The sequence below is a fragment of the Plectrocnemia conspersa genome, unplaced genomic scaffold (genome assembly GCF_051122295.1).
Source record: "Plectrocnemia conspersa isolate PC_06_02 unplaced genomic scaffold, ASM5112229v1 ptg000005l, whole genome shotgun sequence".
In the NCBI taxonomy this organism is placed as follows: Eukaryota; Metazoa; Arthropoda; class Insecta; order Trichoptera; family Polycentropodidae; genus Plectrocnemia; species Plectrocnemia conspersa.
The window spans coordinates 25,566,674-25,594,308 of NW_028277169.1; the positions used below are offsets into that span (position 1 = coordinate 25,566,674).

Genomic DNA, 27,635 nt, shown 5'->3' on the forward strand with positions numbered 1-27,635 from the left:
CTTTCGACCTTTAAATTACTTTCGGGTGAAACTTTAATTCTCATCTTTAGCGGCTAAGTATCAAACTAGACTATTATATTCCATTAAACAATTTTTTTCGCTTACGATTGAACTATTTGAAACGAGCTTGAAAATTTATTTATTTTGGAGTTGTATTTTATAAGTTCACATTTGTATGTTAAAAACGTCGACACTATAAGCGATAATTGCTATACTTTAATTGCCGAAACCTTGTTAATTTCTTTTGTAAAACACTGCTAAAGCAACGTTATTTTTCAAATGCAAAGGTCTGATATCCATTAGATTTTGTGACTCTTTATTCAAATTTGTACTCTACTATTGGTATTCGAAAATATCAAATAAAACACATAAACGAGGTTTACACATTAAACATTACATATGAGCATATATGTAAAACACATGTTCTTTAATAATGCAAGACTCAAACTAAAGTCTGGGATTTGGTAACATACATATAACTTTAAATTACTAGATTATATTATACAGATGGAGCTGGTTTAATTAGCTTTACTTATATTCTCAATTTCTATGCTTAAATTTCATGGCAACTCTTATTTTAAATTAGCCATAAATTCGCAGACAATAAATATCTGTGGGAAAAATCAAATGATCATATGTAATAATACAATGCAATTATACGAAGCAACATTGTATACGCTTTGCATCATAAGATCGTTCATAAGCGTATGATAAATTTAGATTCAACAAGTATAATGCCTGCACTACACTCTCTGGAAGTTAACCAAGGTTGGCCAAGGACGGAGAATATAGTGGGCTACTTAACATAGATCATAATGGCCCCCTTTCGCTCGAATTATGTATCTTTGCTATGAAATATTGCAGGAGTGATCATTCTAATGTATGCACTACACTCTTTAGAAGTTGGCCAAGGTTGGACAAAGACAAAGAATATAGTGGGTTACTTCGGTCAAGTTCGGTTCTGTCGGCTCTAAAATCTCTCGGAAGTTGTCCTAGGTTACCGAGAATGGGAGGTAAAGTGGAGGTAATTCAGTCGACTTGGCCAGCTTCGATGCGCTTCCGAACATTGTCGGCCAACGGACCGAAGTCGAAGCTGCTCTTTCGAGCGCGAGCGGTGAGATTCTTCCCCTTTCGCTCTCTCGCGTGTTAAATGACGAGAGTGAGAGAGATAATGATATGTTGTTTCGTAAACTAATATAGAACGAATAGCTCGTTTTAATTTCAGTATGCGCGTAAGCATTCTTTGGTTAACACGCATGTCGAGCGCTGCATCGTGGTCACGTGGTCAATTTATAATACCACATGCTTATCGGGGACTTCAACAGACTCTTACTGACATCTTTGAATATTTTAGGGCACCAAAAGGGATTAATTATATTTTTGATAGTATATTCTTCTAACAGATATCGTTATTATATTTTTTTTCATATAAAATTAAATAATTAAAAAATAATTAGTAGTACTTGATTTTGTTAAAAAAATCGTTTCGAATATCATTATGTATTTTCCTAGATCGGTTTATATAAAGGTCACACCAAAACGAATTCTTATTTAGGATCGATGGCGACAAATTCTAGGATAGTCACAGATGTGATGTTCGTATTCTGAAGTAGCATTTTTATGCCTTATGGCATTTTGCAAAAGCCGACAAAGATTTTGCGTAAATTGAGTATTTACGACCGAAAAATTTTCACTGATATTGTATTGGTGAGTGCCCACTTAAACTTTTATTATTACCAGTAGCATAATTTTAATAATATGACAATTTAAAAATTGCAATTATTTGGCACATTTTTCGATCGCGCGCAAATATGCCAGCTGTACGTGACAGCAGCCGCCGTGCGGATGTCGTTCACGGCCGCCGTCCGAACGGCATATGAAATTTGTGGCAGTGTGACCGCTACTCAGAAGTCCGTGACCTTGGCCGACTTCAGTTGAAGTAAAGTGCAAGTATAACATAGTTATTGTAATAAATAATAAATTATACGGTATGAAATGAATTATTCTCACAACCGAAAGAAATTCCAAGCTTTGGTTTGTCGATGTTTTTGCTTGGCAAAATATAATTAAATGAGCGGTATTCAGGCGAATGATGTCATTCTGTGCTTACGTCGCGTCTGCGAGCGGATGACGTCACTCACTATGTACGTTACAATGCTATCCTAAAACAATTGTGAATATTATTATTTCATTACGCAAAGTCATGTTATTCAATTCGCGAATTCAATTATCCGGATAATGGTGCGGTTAAACAGAGCAAAAAAGTCTCCTCAATTGTAGGTACACTGAGATGTAAATTATATTATATTATACAACGCAAATTGTCTTTTCGCTACTATCGCATTACGTCAGCGGCGAGTTTCGGGAGACCTATGGGGGTTGCCCTCAAATTGGTGGTAACTTGACACGGAACAATTTCGGAAGACTAATGTGACGTCATAGGAAGATTTATATTACGGCAAAAATTGCAAAATTAAATCGGGGCATCATTAAAAATGACATATACTTCGAAGGATCGAGCGTATAAATCTCATTACTGTCACGCGACACAGTTGATCGATGGCCTTTTAATCTAATATAATACCACAAATCAAATTTGATAAATTTGCAAAAAATATGGTGAATTATTGTTTATAGCTCATCAATATATCGTGCGTGATATAAAACACATTTTACATACATTTGATGGATCATAATAAGTTAAAATAAATAATGTATATTCTGAAGAGAAATTAGTGTCTTATGGAGTACCACAAGGGTCTAAATTGGGACCATTGTTATTTGTTTTGTATATTAATGATATAGTTAATAACGTGAAAAAATGTAAAATTCATCTATTTGCGGATGACACATTAATGTATTGCATAGGTGATAACATTAAAGAAATTGTAAATAATTTAAATAATGAATTAAGTATATTAGAAATATGGTTAAAGAATAATGTACTTAAATTAAATGAGAATAAAACTAAATGTATGTTTATTAATTATAAAATGTGTTAGATAATAGTACCAAAATAGTAATAAATAACTCTAGTATAGAAATAGTGGATAATATAAAATATTTAGGAGTAATTGTTGATACAAAATTAAATTTTAAAGAACATTGTAATTACATATTAAAAAAATTAGTAGAAAAATAGGTTTATTATCTAGATTAAGAAATATATTAAGTATAAATACAAAAAAAAAATTTACAATAGTATAATATTGCCCCATTTTAATTATTGTGCAACACTATTAAATATGTTAAATAAATTAGATAAACAAATGTTGCAAAAATTACAAAATAGGGCAATGAGAGTAATCTTAAATAAAAATAGATTAACTAATTGTAAAAGTATGATTGATAGATTAGAATGGTTGAATGTTCAAGAAATATTGAGTATGAATGTTTTAGTATTTATATATAAGTTAGAAAATAATATGTTACCAGAATATTTTAATAAGTATTTAATAAGAAATAAAGATGTACATAAATATAATACTAGAAATAGAGAAAATTTAAAGATAATTAAGTATAAGAAAACGAGTACGGCTAGGGGAATTATGTACGGAGGTTTTGATTTATATAATAGTCTTCCAAGAGAAATCCGAAACAGCAAAAATATAACGGGTTTCATAAATGGAATAAAAAAACACCTTCGTACATATAGAAATAAATTATAATATTAAGTCTTTATTATTGTATATTTTTATTTTTTATTTCTGTTATGTATTTTTTATATATGTTTACTAAATTTGTTAGATCTAAAGATTAGCTATTAAGCTAAATAAATTAATAAAATAAAATAAATAAATAAATAAATTTGATTATGCTTTTTTTTGTTACAGTATTTCACTGCAATTAAACTAAAATATATATTTTTGTAACTAGACTTAAATATCAAAGTACACTAATAATTTCATTTGTATATAAAAAACATGTATGTGAATTAGATAGGAATAAAAAATATAAATAAAAAAAATAATAAATGTTATATTGGTGAAATAATTATTGAATTTTTAACAGGAAATTTGCTGTTAAAAAATCATTACTTAATAAATTATTTATTATTTTTCTTACCAATATAACATTTTTTAATTTTTTTAATAGCAAAAATTCAACATTATATTGTGATGCTGAAAAAATCTATATTATTACGTGGTTATTAAGACGCGAATATAGAAATATACCGATTAAGTCTATCTCGTACATTTATATTTGTATCTCATAAATAGAGCATCTCAACTCTTTTAGCGTGCCTACAATGTTTCTTATTTAAAATAACACTTCTCAGAAGAAAAACATTCCATTATATTACCTAAATGCTTAGTCGATTGTTTTAATATAATATACCCAACCTTGTATTGTATATTACAAAGCAGCATTATCTCATTGATACTCTAAAACTAGCGTTTCTAGCAAATCTGTCTCGAGGGCACTGAAGGTTACATCATCTAGATCTGTTTAGATGTTCGTCTGATTTCGTAATAACGAATTCGCGCCGGTAAATGCTGAGGTATGGCGTATATGGCCGATCGTGGTTTTATTTTAGAACACGCCTGGAGGCTGTAGCACGTCCGTTCTGTGGTGCAACTACTGCAATTATAGTGCATCACCTGACGGCGAAAGGTTGCATTTGTAGAGAGACTAGAGCTAGATTAATGTTCTACATAGCTCATTAGTAATACATAAGCCGATGGTTAGAAAATTCCGCAAACGCTACAAAATAACGAAACGTATCTTACTGACAATTTTCTTTACTATAGAGTGCTTTCAACCTTTCGTTGAAAACAAAATTGTTTTTCTAGCTATATGAAAGGGAACAAAAGTGATTCCCGTGCAAGATCATTCATTATATACAAGTAAGATAAATTGATTAATCAGCAATACGGTTTTCGTGTTTATTGCGAAACGTCCATTTTCTGTTCAAACCCAAACCTAACCTATTAAAGTTTTAAACAAATTATAGTTTAAGTGATTTTATTAGGTCAAGTTCAAAATATATACTAAGCCAACTCATCTCTCAAGGGAAATTAAGCTAAAAATAAGTACAGACACATATTGCTCCATAGTTTGTCTGCATTTCGAAATTACACTAAGTTTTTAAAATATGCTATCCTTACCGATATTACTATAGACTTATAATATAAGTATATTCAAACCAAATTTTGGTCAATAGGAGAACGCAAAAACAATTATCACTTCTCAGAAGGCAAAAATTCACGTCAAAAGCAATAAAATCGTGTCGGCGCCGTCGCAGTGGGAACGCTCGGTAACGAGCGTTCCCACTGCGACAGCGACGGCACGATTTTATTGCTTTTGACGTGGATTTTTGACTTCTGAGAAGGGATAATTGTTTTTTGCGTTCTCCTATTGGGCAAAATTTGGTTTAAATGTATTTTATTCAATTCTTACTCGTAAGATTGTTATAATGATAATTGAGCGTTTTCACCGCAATGGCACAATTTTATTGCTTTTGATTTGGACTGAAAGTTCACTATATGGCAACACTGAGCAGTAAAAAAACACGATTAATTATCAGATCAATATTATGAGTAGAACTTTTTAATAAATTGTAATGCCTAATTAAAATATTTTGCATAAAATATGATTTCTGGAAATTGGTCGCAACACTGGCTAATTTTTATATTTATTTATAGCATAGAAAGGTTAACTCGTAGTTATTCATATTTATTTAAAAACATTTATTACGGTGTTAAAAATATATAAAATACCATTTTTGTTATGAGGTCTGAAATAATTGTTTTCGCTCTTGGCTGCCCTGATTGATGTACATGAACTTTTTTAGTACAGACATAGACATACAAACTGTTAGTCAAAAGTGAAACAAATTAAGAGCAACAAAAAACAAAATTCTCAGACTGAAAACTGAAATCACAATTTTTTTGAAAAAACCGTTTCTCAGTTAAAAATACATTTAAAATAAAATATCTAACATTGCAAAATTAAATTTTATTTTGTAGTATTTTGTCAACGCCCAAGGATAAGATTCATTGCTGTTTTATTATATTTTAAATAAAATATACGATTTCTGTAGATTTAAGCATTATTATTAAAAAAAATATATGTAATTTTAATTTTGTCACATTCGTGAAAATATAGTACAAAATATTATTTATTGTGAATTTAATGTTTTTTTCAAAATATAAACTAGTAACTAAATATAACTTAATAAATTTAAATAGGTATGCTATAAAACAAAGAACTCACGAGACGTTCTTAAAACTAGGGCATCTCCATTCAAACAAGGACGCCTTGTAATTCCACACAAGGTTCTTATCTAAGACCATTACGGTACAATGTCAAATTCTATGGTACTATCATATTATGTATTTTGTCATACCATAGTAATAAAAACTCATGCTTATTGCTCATTAATATTATATTAACATAGTTTTCAAGAATACAAGACTTACCTTATTAGATTATTTTTTTTATTTTAATAAAAACATTTAAAAATACAACAAAGTAAAAAAAATTCTGCATTAACACTTAATCTGCCGCACGTTCGCGCAAAAAACACACTCCTACAGCCAGCACATTTTTGCGCAATCAAAAAATAATTGTAATTTAAAATTGTCAGATTGCTAAAACTACATTTTTAATAATTATAAAAATTAATTTGACACTCAGAAAATAGTTTTATTTATTATTCTTGAATTCAGAAATTGAAAACCTTTTGGTTCAAGCACAAAAAAATTGAAACATACCCACAAATTATGTATTTTTAAAAAAAAAACGATTGCTTGCTATATTTTATTTTATAGTTTTGCGTGAAAAAAAAACTAGATGCTCACTTTCATGTTTCTTTACTACAGGGATAGAACACATAAATGTGTAGGTAATTAAATGTTTTTTTAAAGAAAGTGTTTTCCAGCTTAGATTTGTCATGAAAATTCAACTACGGATTTATGCTTATATATCCATAGTGGATGAGTTAGTATTATCTTTGATTCGCTGATTCACTTTATTTGTGCCGATTCATCGAAATAGAACGAAAAACTAGACCGAAGGAATAATGAAATTTAATTCGATAAATCTTCTTAATATGTATGTAGTATAATATATCCATAATAGAACCAGCAATTACTAAATATATCTAGTTTATATTATTTTTAAGTATAACGTTTAAACACAAAATACTTTGATATGAATTAATGAAAATAATTAATGCTGAAATCTGCCCTTTGATATTTCCTTATAAAGCAAAATATGTATTTATAGTTTTGTTTATATTAGGTCCATGAATACAATATTATAACACAATTCATATTTACACAATATCGCTTTGCGACGTTATGATATTGTATTTATAAATTGTTCAGCGAACACCAAACGACGCCGGGCAAATTTGCTTTATGTTTCCGCGTCGAATATAAAATTTAATCTCTCCTTCCGCAGTGTGAAATATTATACGAATAACGAGCATATAAGAGGATTATTTTTTGGGGCGATTGTGGCCGTAAACGAAATTTTAAGTGTAAAAACCAATAAAGACGCTTTAATGGTTTTGACGCAGCGAAGAACGTATATCAATTAGAAATGGTTAACTACAAAATAAAATAATTTACTAAGCTTTATTTAAATGAATAGGTGTGTAGAAGAATATTAATGAAACATAGTTATGTAAAAAACAATAACAAATTCGTTTTTATTAAATATTATTTTAAATACATTTATTGTATTAATTTGAGTCAGTTATTAATTTTAAGTTATAATTATTAAATGCACGAATTTACCAAAATGCAACAACAGCAACGTTTCAGGGTCTGTGAATCATAAAACAATTGTGAATCGTTCTTAAAAATAATCATTTTGTAGAATAGCGAAATAGATATACACCTTTAGAAAGCGACATTCGCTTGATAGGCATTGTCCAAGGTCGTATTCTGCAACTTGTGAATTCAAGATTAAATCATTATCTAACATTTATACAATTCTTCCAATACGTAATTCAATTTTTAAATTAAAAAAAATATAAAAGCCATTGATGATTTCACAAACTCTAAAAACAATGATTTTTATTAATTGTTAAATTGTTGGTGAAAGAAATTTTTTGTAAATAGAGCATATTTTTATTAATAAAATTGTACTTTAAGAAACATTACAATAATTATTATAAGTTTGCTGAGCTTACCATTGATTATTCAACAAAATTATATCAATCACAAAGTTCAAAGATTTATTTCAGGGGATGTAATTAATTAAATTATGTTAAAAAATCTAATTGAATCTATTTTAAAACACATCTTTTTCCACAAAAGTAAATAATTGCTTTATCAGGTATTTAATATTCTTTGTATTGACTTTTTATTTATCAAACTAGGTATACGAAAGTCACAAATATATCAAGCAATTATTTTTATATGGTTTCGGTAAGTTCTTGTGATTAATTATGTCGTAGATTCAAAGGACGTTTCTTGAAAAATCAAAGTAAGAAAATAAATAATAAAAACCAACATCAAGGTATTTTAGTTTTGTGTTTAAAATATTATTATAGAGTGTCATTTATGTGATATTTTAATTTATCGCATTAATAATAATTTCTTTATAATAAACTCAATTTCGGAATAGTAGTGTTTTATTATAAAATAATGAACTTTAAATAAATATAAAATGTAATTTAATTTTAACGCACAAAGCGGTCATTTCAGATTGGACTAAATTTGATAACATCGACCAAATCGAATAGCCACTCAATTACGTAAATACGTGATTGCCTTACGCGTCTATGTGACGACATACCGATACTTATCCCACATACCACAACGAAGAAGGAGCTTTATCAACAAATTTTTACCCATAACGATTCCGTTCGCTGCTGTTTTTTCCTTTCTCTCTCTCTCTCTCTATTTTTTATCCCCAAACTTGACACCGTAAATCGCAAAGTTGCCTCGGCTTGCCGAGCGAATTTGCCGCATTTTACCAGGGACAAAATGAAAACGTAAGGACGAAGCGTAATTCCGTTACGTGGTACAGGAGTGGAGGAATATGCGGGAATGTTTCATCACACTTAATATATGAATTTTAATTAAACTCTCACAACTGGTGTATGCAAATACGCTTCTCATATGAATGTATGTGTGTGCGAAAGCTCCTGTTTATGCATAGATCTCGTTGCTAATTGATTATAGCGATAGCGGTTCAAATTTTGACGATTAAGACGCGCCTCGAGTTATTTCAACTTGATCAGGTAAATTATTTATTAGTATGAACTTTAAGGTGTTATGTTAGTTTGAAATGAGTAGTTTCGGATGTTGAGGTTTGTTAAGGTGAATTGAAGTCTTGCTCTGATTATATACTTTGTTTTCCGTTATTTGTTCGACTTGTATGTAAGCATTCTACAGTCTTGGAAACATGTGTTTCAATTCCCAAAATTTTCAGCACAATATTGTTCCATATCAAGTTGTTGATTTTTACTCAGTCGACGTAATTCAAACAAGACATTCGTTACAAATAACCTCTATTAATGATGTGTTCTTTATTTTGTTGTTATATAGTCACGAAAAATAAAATATACGGCAGTAGCAGGGTGGTACTCTGAAGAAATTAATAATCGATCGTTTCTTATACCAGAATTATATTGTAGGGAAATTCAAACCATGCGTATAAAAATGTTAGCAAAAAATCAACGTATCATTTTTGTGTACATGTTAAAAATAAAAAAATACAACGCGGCGCAGATCATTAGAAAAAATCAATTTGTGATTTGGCGGGAGTACTGTTAGTCAGAAAACTGTAAGGCGTTCTTTAATGAAATTTAATATTTATATCCTAACATTAAAAACAAAACCCCATTAAAGCCCTTGATCTACTGTTGATAAAAAAAGATTAGGTTAATTTATAAACGACTATTCGAATACTCAATAATAATTAAGAGTTTACTCCTACAACAGTTTCTCAATATCTGGTTGACATAAAAAAAGTAAAAAATATATAAATGGGTACCGCATGAAAGAGAAGCAAAAATAACATCTGTTCTTTATTATTAGAATTATTATTATTCATTATTTTACATTGAAAATTATGGCAGAATCATATTGATGCAATACCTTCTACTTATACACAAATTACTATTGAAAATTAAGCAAGTTAAAGTTGAAAATTTTGCCTTAACCCAGATATTGCTTAACCTTTTTCTACATATTAAAACTTGTTTAAATACCTATACTTATTTATTCGAAATACGAGTTTATAGCATTTTTATAAATAAGAGAATTATAGACGTAATAGCGTTGTCAGTAACGTCTCAGACCAGTAACTCTGAGATTGCGGGTTCGAACCTCGGGAAATAATAAAATCAACCCTAGCTGCTGTGAAATCTATTTTATATATTTTTATTTATCAGTTTTATTTTTAAATATAGAATTATTAAAAGTTTCTTGTGAACTAAAAAGCTTGACGTAAAACTTCTATAGTAGAACTTGTTTGTGCTTAGTTATAAAGTAGTTCAAACATTATAAAATTGACTGAAGTGTAGTACACACATATTTTATATTATATACAGGATATGAATGTTAGTCTATAAAGCGATGAATACGGTTAACTTTCTATTTAAGTTTACAAATATAATTACATATTTATTTTACAAAATTAAATTTGGTCCCCAAAAATGCATATGACAGCTAATTATTTTGATTGATATATTTGACTTTCATTGAAATAAAAAACATGTTTTTAATTAATTTTTAGGTTACTACATATCTCATTTTTTGCAAACTCATTTATTTTATAAAATGCAAAAAATAAATCAAATTTAGTTTTACATATTTGGTGTACAATAAAATTAAGATGTAATTACTTATTGAGATTCTATAAGTGTATCTTCGTAAATTTTCATTGCTTTGATGTGAGCTTTAAATAAAAGCATGGTCTGGTAAAAACAAATATCTTAATCATTTTTAAGACCATTTTTTTAGTTTATTAATTCCGATCAGTCCTTTTAAAAGGCTTAATTGTTCACGAAAACATTGAAATGTTATTATTTATTCAGACTCGATAAGTACATATATTTAAAATTTTGATTGCCGTGATGCAAAAATTAAATAAAAACATGTTTTGTTATCAATTACGATATTTTTTAAATTTATAAGGTGTAAAAATTAAAAAGAGCAAGGTTAAATAAAAACAGTGGATGCTTCAAAATATCATTAATTTTATTTTAAAGTCTATTATTTTTGGTTTATTAATTCAGATCAGTCATTTTAAAAGGCAGGGTTTAATTAAAATAATTGTTCACGATAACGATTAGGTGTTAATATTTATTTAGATACATGTAAAATTTTTATTGCTATAATGCAAAATTTAAATTAACTGAGGCTTTGACATCTATTACGTTTTTAAATTTATATCGAGTTAAAATTGAGAAAAGTAAAGTTTAGTAAAAACATGTTTTAATAAATTTTGTTTATTTATATTGGTTTAATAAATCGGATCAGTACATTTGAAAGACAGTGTTTAATTCTAATTATTGTTCACTATTAAATTTATATGTTATTTTTTATTTAATTTATATAAGTGCGTAATATTCTCATTTAATTCAAAGCCATTCTTCTTGTATAAGTTGTTCAAAGTTTTAATATTCAAATTTAAATTGTTCAAAGTTTTAATATTCATTATTGTGTAAATTTTAGTTAAGTTTTTATTGTATAATTGCTTAAATAAAATCACTATTTATGTTTTTAATATCTTTTACTATCTTTTACTTATTCTAAAAATATTTAAATAGTGTCAAAGATTTGTTATTTTAATATCTAATAATTATTAAGTGTACTATTTCAGTATAAAAATATGTAAAGACTGATTTTTATATATATTATTTTTTAGCAATTTCAATGTATAAATTAAAATAGTATTAAATAAAACAGCATCGAGATTATCATAAATATGAAAAAGCAGCATAAGTAGGATTCTGAGAAACTCAATTTAATTTTACAAACGTTTGCTATTAGCTTGCGGTTTTATAAATTCCGTCAGTAATTGAAAAATATTGTACCAATAATACTATATAAATATAATATATCGAAAGTAAATGTTTAAAAAAATCCTTTCAAGTCCAATCATGCCTTTTCGTATAAGAAAAAATTCTATTATATTTATCGATTCCGAATCCCCCGGTGAAGTCTCCATCAAATATCGCATTTTCGTTTTTTTTCTCAAGCACTTTAGTATTATACATACGTGAAAATATATATATACAATTTATTTTCAATACAATCAATTTAGTTAATAAATTACTTGTTATACGAACAGATCGATTTATACATTTCATTACATAGAATAATAATTTACAATTAACGCCTACTGTAGTTTTTGTATAAAACTTCAATTATTTATACATATATTCTGAGAGAAAAATTTAACTAGTTAATTAAACCGTCAAGATATCGCGTTCTAGTTTTAGTATCACGAACGGGCGTAACCCGCAACTTGTCATTAATACAAATCCGATTTAAATTAACGGCCCTTCTTAACACGCCCATGTATCTTATCTAAGTAAACAACTTAGGAGAAAAAGTGTATACAACATTATCGTATAAATTGGGCGTGAAAACGACGGGGAAAGCGTTAAATAACGATTTAGACGAGTATACAAAAAAGGCTCACCTGTCGAATTTTATATTATTTTTTTTGCCAAAGAAGTGAATATTTTTCCGTTTACTTTGCCAAAAATGTTACTCAAAGAGCTATATTTATGTATGTATTTAGATTTTTTTTTTATATTGAGGGAATAATGCCATAATGAATGTGGTACTGGTGTTAAATAAAGTATACGCTGCATTAAGCTTATGTAATATAATATTTAAATCTGAATCAATGAGTTAAATCTATAAAATATGTATATTGTTTTATGTCTTATATGAATATTGTATAATATTTACCACAAAATGTAAAAAGGGCATATTACAATGTAAAACATTTGGGATACATTATGGGGACGATATTACATTTTTTGATGACGGTTTAAGAGGTTCGATTTTATGTTAATATACTTAAATAAGTACATAGTTGTGGCTTAATGCAATAACAACCAACATTGTTAAATAAACATACATTTTAGCTTAAATTGCGTTTAATAGAGATAAAATATTTGTTATTTTTTTTCTTAAAATATTTTTTAGGTACATATTTAACAACACATTTTTTTTATTTTATATAGTGTTTTTTAACTTATTTAAAATCTGAATAGAATATAACTTCTTTTACACTTGCTTGTAAATAACTGTTGCTTTATTTAATTACAGATAAAGAAGTGTTTAACTTATTTCATTTTTTGACAAATCTATGTAGTTAAATTTAATTTATTTGAAATTAACAATATGATTTATATGATACAACATAAAACTGTAGCTAAACACTGGCAGTAAAAATGTGCTAATTTTTTTTTGCTTTTGCTCACAGTCAGATCTCCAAAATTTATATAAAAAACGTAAAAATTAAAAAATATAGAAATAAAAACCATACAAAATTTGTCTTTATGGCAAAAGCACCATTCAAAAAAAGGCGCTTCGCGAATCAACACATGACAAACTCACTTGATAGCAAAATTTCATAGAATCAAAATAAAAATAAAATATAGTGTATTTACTAAGCATAAACACAAAACAAAATACCACTAATAGGTTTTTTCGTTATCATATAAAACGCCTCTTCTTGGCAAGTGGCACACCATACCACTTATATTTTTTGTGCTGCACACACTCAGCACTGTATACGTTTAAATGATAATTGAGAATTGCTTATCAAATAAACAGTTTTTTTTATCTTATATACGAATTTTTCACATTCAATCCTTAATAATTAATTATTTTTCAAATTATTTTTATAAACGCATACGATACCAATATTCATCTGTTTTATTATACAATTTTAAAAATATTTATTTTATTTATTTTCAGATCTAGGATGTGGAAGGGCGAGCGTGGTCGGCCTAGCACCCACCGGCGACATGGAAGAGGAATCGGGATGGCCAGGAGTCGGAGGTCTTTGCGAAAGAGAACTAAGAGCACTCCACCGGAGTGTTCCAGCCCTTCGTCGCCGTGATCTAGACACTTTGGCCATCAGACAGCATTTTTACCCTGAAGGCGGATGGGGGTGAGTCCTTAACTCAAACTAACGAGCACTAACGACCCCCTTAACTCGAAGTCGGTCAAAGGCGATCCTTATCCGATTAAGTCTTCGTTAATTCGGAACTAAACACTTTAGCTCAAACTTGTACTCTGCTTACATATGTATGTGTTTTAATCGCCTTTGATAAATTCAAGGGTATGAGTATTGTTAACATTACAAGTTTGTAATGATTGATCAAATGTCAAAGTGAAATTATACATCAAAATTTAGACAGTTAATTATATGCAAAATTCAATTTGCCTATGAATTATTATTTAATGTACCATTTACAATATAACAGTACTCTCTCTCTCTCTCTCTCTCTTCATATCTACCGCAGATAAACTAGTGATTCTGAATTTCATTATAAATATATTTATTTAAAAAGTGTTGAAACTTCACCACACAAGTAATAATAGTATTTTATTTAATTTAAATTTTAGTATAAACATATATATATATATACCTTAATCGATGTGGTGATATTATGGTAAAAAATATTATATATACATATATGGTTTTTGTCGTGACGGATTCATAATCACTAACTTATTGTATTTCATCAATAACATTGATTCAAGAATATAAGTAGACATCGTATGTCTTGATTTTTAAAAAGCTTTAAATAAAGTTTGTCATAATTTATTATTATAAAAAATGTAAGATTTGGATTGCTCAGTTAATGCAGCTCGAATATCCCTAAGGTATTTTAGTGGTCTTAAACACATTGTAAGCTACGGCAGGCAATGTTAAAAAAATATTTCAGCCCTTTGGGAGCTCCTCAAATGTGCAATCTTGGCTTTTCTAGTTATTCATAAATGACATAAATACATCGGTTCTTAATTCCAGTTTTCTTTTGTATGTTTAGATGCATTCTACTTGTTGCTGACTCTTTCTCTGTACAGAGTGATTTTATTTCTCTTTGGAGTTGAGCTTTCATCAACCATTTACATTTTAATGTTGAAAAATACCATAATATGTCGATTTGCGAGCTAACTTACGATTAGAATATTCTTACAATATTGGTGGGTATGTTCTGTTAAAAGAAACTTTCACTACAGATCGCAGAAACATTTCTGAGAGCAAGTGGAGATTCTCTCTTCACGTAAACGATGTCTGTGAAAAATCTTTCAAGATCTTCGGATAGTTATGAGGAATGCGTTTCACTTGATCAGTTATTCATGTATTTTATGACAGAATTCTTAATTTACCAAATACTAAAGAGTGTTGTTAGTAAATTAAATATTCTTAATAAAATCAAATTTTGGGTTTTGGAACGTCTTCATATGAAACGCGTAGTTTGTGTTGAAAACAGATTTTGTCACACAAAACTTTTTGGTAGAATAATATGTACAAAGAAAAGGCTTATGAATGATACATATTTATTTATTTTTAATCTTCTATTGTAGCCTGGCAGGCTTAAGCCCAATGCAATACAACGGGGTAAATTTGTACCAAACATTTAAATCAATTAGACATAATGAATACTTAGTAAGTATCAACCACTAGACTTTTTAGTCTGAGAATCAATTATAGTTAGATTATTAATTATACATATTAATGTGTTTTTTAATTAATAATCACTATATATCACTTCGCAACTGGGACCGGTTTTTAATAATATTTTTTTATAAATATGAATTTTTGTCTGCTGCCGTGGTTAGAACCCGCGACATTTTCTCTCCCAACTTTATGTTAATGGTATTAAAATTAAACTAAATTGAATTATTTATTTATATTCAAATAAAATAACCTAACGGATTACCCTCAATGGTCTAGCATAAGACCATGATGGTCTAGCATAAGACTAAATTTTTAAAAACAAGGATTTTGTGTTTAGTAATCGTTGAATAATCACTTGAAAAATGAATTAAGAAATTGGTATTTCGTGCGATTCATATAATATAAATTTGATTGACATTTTTAGAACTAAAACATTGTTTTTTTATAGCTGCGGTAATGGTTGATTGTTAAGCTTGTGGTTATTGTGCAACATTGGGTGTCCAGCACAATTTATATCATGCGATACTCTTTTGTGGTATTATCCGATTTTTTTTGTTGTTGTTTAAAACAATTAATTATCATCGGGTTGGAGTCTTCGCTATTGTCTTTTCAAGACTTTTATTATGTTTCTGGGATTTAATAACTGTAGCCTCTCATAGTCTTATTAAAAGTGCTCTAAAATGTCAAAAACAAAAAAGGCACGACTGTTTTTCTATATTATAACTCTATAGTCCAATACGCTTTTTTATCACCAGGTTGTCTTTGATTTTGCATCACAATAACACATCGACTTACACTCTTTTTTAATCATTTGTGAATATTTGGCTAAAAACGACACGAAAAATGTTTTGCGATCATATATATGAAAAAAGCAAACTACTTTAAATGTTAATTATATTAATATGAATATTAAATAATAAGTGAGCAGTTTTATTAAAATAAAAGTTGGCACTGTTTTTTAATCACATCCTGCATATTCAATGCTATGTATTGATACGTATCGTGGATAAGAACAATTTTTCAATGTGGAAATTTATGACTTTATCATTCTCTATTTATGTTCACGTCAAGGCAACCTCTCCAGTGTCTCTCAATCGCCAAACAAGTATCGTTAGTTGGCATGAAATGCACGTTTTGAGTAGCCAATTAATAGTACAACACCACCCATGACAAAATAGTTGAGAGCCCTCGGTTTGTGATTTGTCAAACAGAAACGATATATCGTAGTTGTGTCGCGACGCCTGCGGCGTCATATCCTTCAACTTCAGTGGCAATTTGCCTTTTACGTGTATGAGAACACCTCTGTTCGTTCCAGGTTAATTGGATAACCTTCGATATTTGCTACATTTACACCAACACATTGACATACATATACACAAACTGAGATGAGATCGTCCCATTTCATGTTTATTGGTTAATGTACTTGGCTTACTTAATCTATTTAAGATGCTCTTAAAAAAATATATATTTCATATTTTTTAAATATTTAAGAGTAATCTGACATTTAAGAAAATATTAACAAAATTTAATTCTGTGTATTACTTTATCAAAAGATTTACATATGTTTGTGTGTGAAAAATCTGATAAGTAAAACATTCTTCAAATTTTATTTTGCTTAATTTTTGCCTTCTTGTGACTTTGAGCTATGTCGAGTATCAATGTATTATAGTTACATCTTCATACTAAGTATTTTGTTCATAGATTAATTTATAGAATAATCCTAACCAGTCATAAATCTTCAATAGTTAAAGCCTAAGGATGTATATAGAAAAACAAGCAATCAACTAATTGGATCGATACTTTACTTTTTTTCTCCTTGCTAATGAGTCCGATGCAACGTCTCAATTTTGCCCACAGCGTCTCTGACTTAATCACCAAGATCTAGCCCCCTAATGAATTATTCGAACGTAACAAACGAAGCGAAATACGACAACAGACCATGGTGTAGTTGCCAAGACCACAAGAACTAGGTACCGGAGGGCAATAAATAACCTAAGCAGATACCGCAGGACATAAACCAATGTCGCATCGTCCTCTTTTGACTGCTTCCTTTCCATGAAAAATGTAATAAATTAAAATAAAACTATTTTATTAAGCTTAGCTTTTCCACAAAAATAACAATTTAATTTATATTTTAATTATTGTTTGATTAATTCATAAAATTAATGTAACAATGTTTTTTCAATTTAATGATTTTTTTGTGTTTATTTATTTAACACATTTTTCTTAGCAAAATACTATTTTTTAATTATATTTAATGTATATTATATTTAATAGTAATATTTATTTATTAAATAATTCGTGATAATTATTAAAATTAATTAACATATTTGATTAAATCTAAATATATTTTATATTATAATAATATTTTATTAAATGTTAAATAAGTTGTTTTACTAAAGAAAGTTACTTGAGTCTTGCGTTAAAATATCCGAGTATTAGATTAAAATCAGGGCTGTGGAGTCGTTGGAAATTTTTCCCGACTCTGACTCTGAATTTAAAAATTTCGATAAGATCTTAAAATATTTATTTTAATTATTTTATTTATTTATTTTCATGTAAATAACAACAAAAAAGAAAGAAAAAAAATAGTTGTAATAATATTTTTTAGGATTAGTGCCGCGCCATTGTATGTCTCTACGTGACCGGTGGCCCAACAGCCCTGGTTAAAACCAATATGAACCCTAATGTTATCAATTTTTATCGCGTCTGTGAAAAACGGAATTACTGATAGGATTTTGATGACTCATTTGGACTAAGTTAATCATACATATTCAAAGTCTCTATGGTGATTATGATGCATAACGTCAAATTTTGATGTTAGAGTCAAATGATTGTTTGTATGGACCTCATACATTAAACATGTACCTAAGAATGTTTTTGACTAAGTGTCTAATTGAGGTGGTGATAATATGGAGTAAAAGTAGTAGGTAAACATTTACTAATTTATATTAAAAACGATCACAAATATGTAAAGATACACGTCAGTTAAAAACATAATTAAAAATTCTTTTTCTCTTACATTCTATTTCGTCAGTTTCTCTTTCCAGGAACCAGACCTACCATATACCTTGAAAATGTTTTTTTTTATAATAGCCAGATCTTAATGAAATCTCTCATCTGATTCATTGCTTAATGCTCACAGATTTTTCAGAAAAAAGTCAACATACAAAAGGATAAAATTAATTTCAAGTGTTACTCTTGCATCCATTTTCTGGTAATTCATCAGAAAAGACATACTGTCGTAGTTTTTTTTTCATATTGACCGCATGAGCTATTAGAATCGATGGTTTTCTATTACCACTGTGGAGAAAATCTGCTTTTAAATAAATCTATGAACAGACGCTAATCTCCTGGACCATAATCTTCGTTAATTTCTTAGAATAATCGACATATATTCTTGCAATAACAAACGTCATCCATCATCTCGAAACAAACAGTTAGATTTTTATTTATTTTTCTAAAATAAGAACTCCTAATTACTGTTGAAAGTAAATTCCATTGTTTCAGTCGAAAGCTGAGCAATTCAACTTGTTGCTTTAATAAATTAAGGTACCTTACCAGATCGTTAAGCTCACTTTGTTGAATTAAATGTGGTTTATTTTCATCGTCATAACTTTCATTGCTCAATGATGATGACAGTTTCTTTGATATAGAAGCAGTAGGTATTCCATAAAAAAATAATATCTTCTATATTGGATGGTGGAGTAGGCACTGGTATGTCATAACTATGTAAAACTGGTTTTATGGCAGATAAAGGTACGGATACGAAAATCAATGTTTATTTTTACTTAAGAATCCTGAAACGTTTAATTACAAACAATTTTACTTGCTTCTGTATTAAATCATAATTAAAACGTAAAAAACAAAACTCAGCTTTAATTTACTTTAAAATTTACAATACAGCATAATTTATTTTAATTAAAGATATACAATTTTTTAGAGAGAAATAAAAGTGTCAATTTTTATTAAAAATAACGAAATCTCAAATCTGAAATTTAAATAAATTCAGTGTGTAATTGTATATACATATAAACTTAGCTATCTAATATCTACCTTTGATATATAATCATAGACTGCCAATTAGACATTTAGTATCAATGAACCATCTGATTGAAATATGACATCACCATGGAATATTCAATAGCATAAAGCCTTTTGTGTACCCAATATTATTCTATGAAACCAATACTTTAACACTGAGTGATTATGAAGGCAATATGATAATGAAGTCGTTAGATCAGATTACTTAGTATACAATCAATCAAATGCTTAGTGGATAAAATTATAGTACTAATATATATACTTTTAATTAGGGGAATGGAAATAAATTGTAATGGAAAAATAATAATAAACACAACGAGTAATTGATACAGAAAACAATAATGTATTTTTTATGATATTAAATATCTAGAGCAAGTGTATTGAAAACTTAAAGTATAGCTTACATAGCTAATAAAACATATTTATCGAACTTTATTTAATTATTTTAAGTAAACTGCTCAGGTACATGACTATTATTGTTATTTTGCTTAACATAATTACGATTAAATCAATTCGTGTGGTTTGCTTCTTTTTAGTCTAGATAAACGGCTTCAGCATTGACATCATCTTTGAACCTTTGTTGATGTGATAAGATAGATATCTGCATGACTTCTGGTATTGTCTTCATCCCAGGGTCTGGGTGGAGATCAGCGTTTGGCTCGTACCTAAAGTGTTAGTTCAGCGTGCGTGTGCTTTGTATTAAAATTGGAAGCTGTAAGGTTCCCTGATTATTATTTAATATATTGTATCCATAATATTATTTATGAGAAGTACATATTATTTTATTATTAAATATCAATAGGCTTTTTTTCTTTTCAACCCCTTCAAATATGATTAGATAATTAATGATAAATGATAAAGAGGTTTTATTTGTAGTGTTTAGGTTTTATAATATTTAATTGCAATATTCATTAATTTATTACACACAATAGTTAAAAGTATATTTATGAATGGAAATGATGCAAACTTAATACTGCACCCACTATATATAAATGTATGTTGTTGCATTAGTTTATTTAGATTTTAATAATTCTAAACATTAAAGTAATTAACTTTAAGTCGATTATCTCGAAAAAGAATTATGGTTCAGAAATAAAAATTAACATACAAGTTATTTTAAGTATATTTAACTATAAACTATTTTATTAAATTAAACTAAAACATTATCATGAGCATATTAGTATATGTGTATATATATATATATATATATAAAAATGCGCTCATGAAAATGTGGTGAATTCACTCGCCAGCAGACTATAACGGTGTGTTAAGATAGTGCAGCACTTTCTTAGAGTAATGTGCATTTTAAAATGCATATCATAATGCAAAACTGTTTCTAAATTAGTAAGATGCTTAACATTAGTTAGGATTAAGCATAATTTATTTGTATAATAAAATATATATTTTATCTAAGATATTGTTTTAGTTATCTTTGACGAAAAAAATCCTACCAGGTACTGTGGACATGCAATTTCCCCTTTTAAAGATTCTGTTGACATTTCCCGTGAGACTATATAGGCTTTCTTAGAATCATCTCCGGTTAAATTTTGCTTAAATTCCCCGGAAGCGGAAAGCGCCCGTGGAAAAACATTCGGCAAAATACCTCGGACAGGGTTAATTTAAAGGGGTTGAATTACGAGAACACCGAACGTGCATAATGGAAACGTTCGCCACGTGCAATTTGCCTGCGTGCTGGAATCTCAAAAGGTTTTTCTACTACTACCTAGGGGCGCGATACGGTTAAATATAATTGGTTGTTTTGAGGGACCGAATTAATAAAATTTTGTATGGCTTTGTACGTATCGTGGGTTTTATGAAAATGTTGGTAACTCAACTGAAATTGTAAGGAAATTTTGTGGTGGTTTGAAATCATAAAGTTAATAGGGAACAAGTTGAAATAACATTGTCTGTGAACTATTGATTTAATCATGAACTAGATAGTTTTTACAAATTGTATTGACAGTGTTTTAATAACAATTTTTATACTTTAAATCTTGGATATATTGTTTAATTAAAATATTAAACAATAGTATTGCAAACCTCGTTGATTTTGGAAGCATTGGAATGCACTGATTAAAAACATATAATTTACGAAATTTATTACAAAATAATGTTTTTAAATTTCTATCGTGTCTATACAATCAAGATTTTTACTATTTTATAATAATAATTTTGATCGATTATTACAGATTATTATCTCGCAAATGATTAATTAAAATAAAATCAAGATGGGTTATGCATAATGCCATATATTGATTGTATGCTGTGACAATAGTTTTAATTTATAAAACACTTCAGTTTAGCGTTTTATATAGTCTTATTAATTTACACGATTACTTAATTACACTGTATATTTTCGCAATATAATTTATAGCTACAGTTTATAGGGACAATAAAATGTTTAATTAATTAATTAATATTACACGTATACTTTTGTCATATGTATGTCATGATATGAAATGTATGACTTACATAAATTGTCATATGTATGAATGATACCACAATACAGAATTGTTCAAACCAAATTCATTCAGCGTGTATTCAATAGCAGCTAGATGTGTCATACAGTTATAAATGTCCTGGTTTTCATACCAGGGGTGTTAATTTTTGTTTTTAAAACTGAATTAGTTGGTATTTAATTTTAGTGCGTGCGTAAATGTAAATGTTTCCGAAGCGTTAAGTTGAACCGTGAGAAGCGAAGAGAGAAGCGGCGGTTTCTGATTTTTCGTACAAGCTAAGGGATATTGAATTTCCGTTATTTTTTCTGCGATTTTCGCAAAATAAATTAAATGTTGTTTTACGTTAAAACTAAAATAAGGGGTTGTAATTGAAAAATAGGCAAAACAGTATTTAAATATAAGGAGATATTGATTTAGAATTAAATATCAAGAGTTAAATTGCTGTTGCAGATTAGAAATGAGTTATAATCGTGATTCGAACAGAACATTGCCTTAAAAAATTATCTGAAAGGAATTGTAGTGTGCTATAATGGTACTTCTCATTTCAATATGAAACCATACACATGAGAAATTCATTATTCGCACTATACCACAATTTCATCTTTGCAAGATGATACTATGAATATTGAAAACCGAGAAGCCTCTTGCGGCTATGGAATAAATTCATTTCATATTGTGCTAGATGCATATATAATATTTTTCAGATGAATTTCAGACTTTGGCTTATTGCTTGCATTTCTATATATAATATTCCTTGAAAATATATTTTATACTGTTTTATTTTTAATGATTTTCGTTTATTATTAAAATATTGCATAATCGTAGCACGTTGTCATTAAAAACTAATCATGTTTACATTTATTTTAGCGCCTCACTATTTTAACCAACACTGTAGTTATCAATTATCAATAGAAATATACTGACTTTTCTGTTTCGATTATTTTGATTTGTAATTGGCTTTCATCAGGTATAATATTTATTTCCGATATTTCACCTCTGCGGATATTTCGACTCGTTTGATCTTTGACGTACACACAAACAACAAAACACACAAGCAATTCATCAAACGTTCACAAATAAAACTTTACATGACCATAGCAAACAACGCACAGTACAACAGTGTTCGTATGAAACGTTTCATTTTGTCTGCAATAAAACACGCTCCAGCGATTTTTCCATCTGATCGAATAACAACGTTTGTAGTTTATTCGATTTTAAATTAACGTCAACGAAAGTCTGTTTTTTGCTTTGACATAGGTCGTTTTTCCTCGTTAAGCCTAATAAATAATAATAAAAATTAATTTTATTTTATATTTTAAAAATATCACTAAAACTTAAAAGGTGTAGGTTTAAAAATATAACGCGAATGTCTCAAATACTGCTATTTTAAATATAGTTTTAATCGATAGTATTTTTATAAAAATTCTAACTTTGTATATTTTATATTTATATATATAAAAAAATGTATACCTTGCGTCAAGCATACGTGTATATCACTTTTTTACCAGATAAAATATAATATGGTTCGAAAAAATATAGGGATTAAGCTTAAAGGATTTGCAGAGGTTTTAATTGTATCAATAGATGTTACCGCTGGACCGTAAATTATTTACGCCCTGAAGGCTTGTGTGATCAGTCAATGTGGTTTTGTAATTAAATCTAGAATTATTTTCTCAGTTTCTCGTCTTCTTTTAATTTTAATATTATATATATGCAAATTTAGAAGATTTAATTTTTTTTTATAAAAACTAATCGAATAATCCTCAATATATAACATAGATAAGATGTTATTTTTTTAAATACGTTTATTTTAATAATTTAAATAATTTTACATATAATGTTACAATTATTTATTAGCTGAATTGAATAAAAAATAAGCTTCTTGTTATAATTTACAGAAAAAAATAAAAAACCTTTTACAATTTTAGCGAAAGAAAAATATAAAAAATATAAATTTACTGATTTACATATTACTAAAGCAATATGTGCTTTGGTATTTTGTGTTGTATTTAAATTTCATGTTGTTTTTGTCGTTTGAGCTAGTGATTTATTTTCTAGTATGAAAATGACAGTATTCTTTAATTGTTATCTAAAATTTATTATGCAATTTTTTGAGATTAGTATTGATTTTCTTGGGCTATTTGTATGGTAATGTATACGTTAAGTCCTCTTTCTGTGTATCGTATATCACTTCGTTCAAGGTTGTACAAATGCATAGGGTCCAAGTTTAAGAGCTTTTGATGATGTTATCAAGAGTAAGCCTCAGGTAGAAGTTGTTGATTTGGCTTTGTGTATCTATTTGTATGTACAAAACCAGTCTGAAGGAGGCTTAGGGCTCGCCCACACTTTTTTGCCATGAATAATAACAATAATTTGGATTAACTGGTTTTCTTTTATGATCGGTTTAATTAGTTAGAACATGTTCTTTGGAAAGGTTTGAAACGGTTGGTAAATAGGGGCGGAAATTTCTTTTGCTATATCTGCTGTTGTTTTCTCTTAACAAGAAATACTTTTCCTGGTGTATGGAAAATTACGAAAGTGGCTCCCATACATAAAAATGTAACAAAGCCATGATAGAGATTATCGACCAGTGTTGACTCTATTAGCACCAGTCAACACATTTTAAACCATAACCAGGCGATAGACGAATAGAATGAATCTAGTGTTTTTGAATTTGTGTCTGGGAGATCAGAATTAATTTGTATTAAATTATTTTAATTTTGATCAATCATCATAGATTCGATTTACCTATTTTTTTCTATTCTTACGGATGAATATCGTTGTGATTAATTAAAATCGAGCTAGGTCGAAAATGTCTAGTATTAAAAATTATCTTATAGTGAGTTATTTTATTTTATATACATATAAAAAAACAGCACGGTTTTTTTAATTGCGTGACAAAAAATATCGATATAGGCAATTAATCTATATTGATTTTAAAAAGGCGTTTGCTTAAGTTTGTTCTGCTATAATTAAAAAAATAATAATAGGCTTGGGTTTTCCTTAAAATGATTAAATTTTTAATACAAGTCATCTGAATACATTGCCTCATCATGAATTTCTCAAGGTTCTATTTGCAGTACATTATCGATTCTTTTAGGACGGAATAGCGTAGCCCGTAACGTCTCAGACTAGTAACTCTGAGATTACGGGTTCGAGCTCCAGCAGCGGCACTCGAATTTTTATTTATAAAAAATGCGCTATTATTGAAAAAACAGCCCTAGCTGCAGTGACATCTATTGATTATAAATTGTACAGCACATAATAATTTATAATTAATAATATAGATGTCACCGATTCCCAGACTTTCAGTCTGGTGATCAATACTTACTTGTAGGCATTTATTATGTCTGATTGACTTAGTCTGTTGGTACAGATTTGCCCGTTGTAACTCATTGGGCTTACGCCTGTTCTTAATTAAAATAAATAAAATTTATTACTAATTTTAATTTTCGCTCAAAATAGATTTAATTGCGTTAATTTTCTGATTTTTAAGATTTATGTGCGTGGTCGTCTGCTAATATATAAAAAATGTCATTTTATGACATATCTTATACTCTATTTGTGATAACACAGTCAGTTCGAGAGTCAGTCAGATCTATTTCATCATTATTCATAATTGAGAAAGAGATGGCGAGTCATGTGCGTTAGATCTAATAGTAGTGGCGTAAACGCAAACTTGCCTTCTCTTTCTCAATTATGAATAATTATGAAATGGATAGCTCCTGAACTGACTATGTTTTATTATTTAAGTATTAAATTATCTTTTTTTATTTTTGCAAAATTCCTGCAGGGTATGATGGGATTTGATTTTTTCGAGTCGCGTTGAGGAGTGTACTTGGAAAAACGTTTTTAAAGTTGCTGGTAGGGAATATTCACAATCCGACGATTCTGGATAAGCTTGGTTTTTGTGTATTGTTTGAAGAATGGCATGCAAGAACATGAGTATTGAACAACCGATAAACACAGCTATCTGATTTTTTATGTATCAAATAGTATTGATTTGTTTTCATCCAGATACTCGCAGTTGGTAGGCACATTTTATGAAATTGTTTATAAATGTATATTTTTTGCAATGTGCAGTGGTATAAAGCTTGTATGCCCTACATTTGTATTTAAATATAAATATAATAAAAACACTAGCAGAAAGTCTTAAATGACATATGAAAAGCATATGAAGGTACTTTACAAAATTTAATTGTGATACTTCAGTACCCCTTGAAATTGGAAAGGATTCAGATATAAAATCTCAGATATCTTTATAAGAGGAAGTACAGATTGTATCTGTATTAGAGTAGCTTTTTTCGAAAAGCGTTGGGATATACTTTATTGCATTCTAACATTTTTTATAAACGCTGAGGGGTGGTGTCGACAATCTGTCGTTGCTTGAATAAAACTATTTTGTATTAAAGCAATTATGATGCATTTGAAAAAATATGTTGTCATGATGCATATATAAAAATAAATAAAGATGCGAGACTCTTATACCGTTAGATTTTAGAAACTTGTTTTTATGTTAGATATTAACTTTTTAAATATCCCTAGAAAGATGTACTGTGCTTCAAAAGCAGTTTTCGATACACATTTAATTTTAACGTTTATAAGTTATTTCAAGGTGACGAAACAGATTGATAGCTATTTAGCATTGTATTTTTATGTTTCAAAAGAATTTAAATAACAAACCATTGCGTATCATCAAAAAGTTCTTAATGCAGACAGATTTATAAATAAGCACAATTGCTCAGAAGGGCATGAATATTTATGGGGGTCGTAATGAAAGTATGCCTTCCCGATTCACACTCGCGCGTTAAGGTAAACGTGTGTTAATTAATAATAAAATTAGAGCTTCTGTGGGCAAAATGCGGCCTGCCTATACAATTACTTAAATTATCTCGCGTTGCGGGGGCGAATGCCAATTAAACGCCAGGGGGTGGCAACGCGGCTATGAATATTAAGTCCTGGCTTGACACTTGCGGAATAAACGTCAATTAATACCATGACTTAAATCCTGACGAGCGAACGGATCAAGGACGTGTGGCGGACGTATGGAATCAAATGTAGATTTTTTGTATATATGGTTAAAATTATTCGTATTTATTCAGTGCTATAATTTTACGTTTTACACTTTGAATTATTATTTTTAGCAACGTCATTTTTGCTACTGTGTTTAAACTAGATATAAAATAACATTCTCTATTCAGAAAATGTTTCTTGTATCTACAGTCTTTTTATTTTAAAGAATCAGTGGACATTACCAATGTTCAGCGTAACTATAGCGCGCTCTTAAATTTCTGCCTTGGTTGTTAGCCAGAAGGGATGCATCGGTACGTGTAAAGACACAAGATGGTATCGGTTTTTCGCTCTCGAGGTATGGTTATCGAAATTGTTATTTTATCGCAATTTTCACTTTATTTGTTCGACTTAAAAATATATTTTACAAATACCTTAATTAATTTTTTCAAGATTTGCTCTTTTTTATTTTTTTATTTCTTTATCTAGAAATTAAAATATAAA

At 28.6% G+C, this 27,635-nt stretch overlaps 1 protein-coding gene across 7 annotated transcripts in view; it reads left to right on the top strand.

Annotated features, from left to right (window-relative positions):
- The window catches only part of LOC148235298 (monocarboxylate transporter 8-like), a 306,309-nt gene that overhangs the window by 223,677 nt on the left and 54,997 nt on the right, over window positions 1-27,635 (top strand). For all 7 annotated transcript variants that reach the window (XM_088186597.1, XM_088186598.1, XM_088186602.1 and 4 more), the window contains one exon: window positions 13,905-14,100. In XM_088186597.1, coding sequence (XP_088042723.1) covers window positions 13,905-14,100 — 196 coding nt within the window. The remainder of the gene's footprint in view (window positions 1-13,904; window positions 14,101-27,635) is intronic.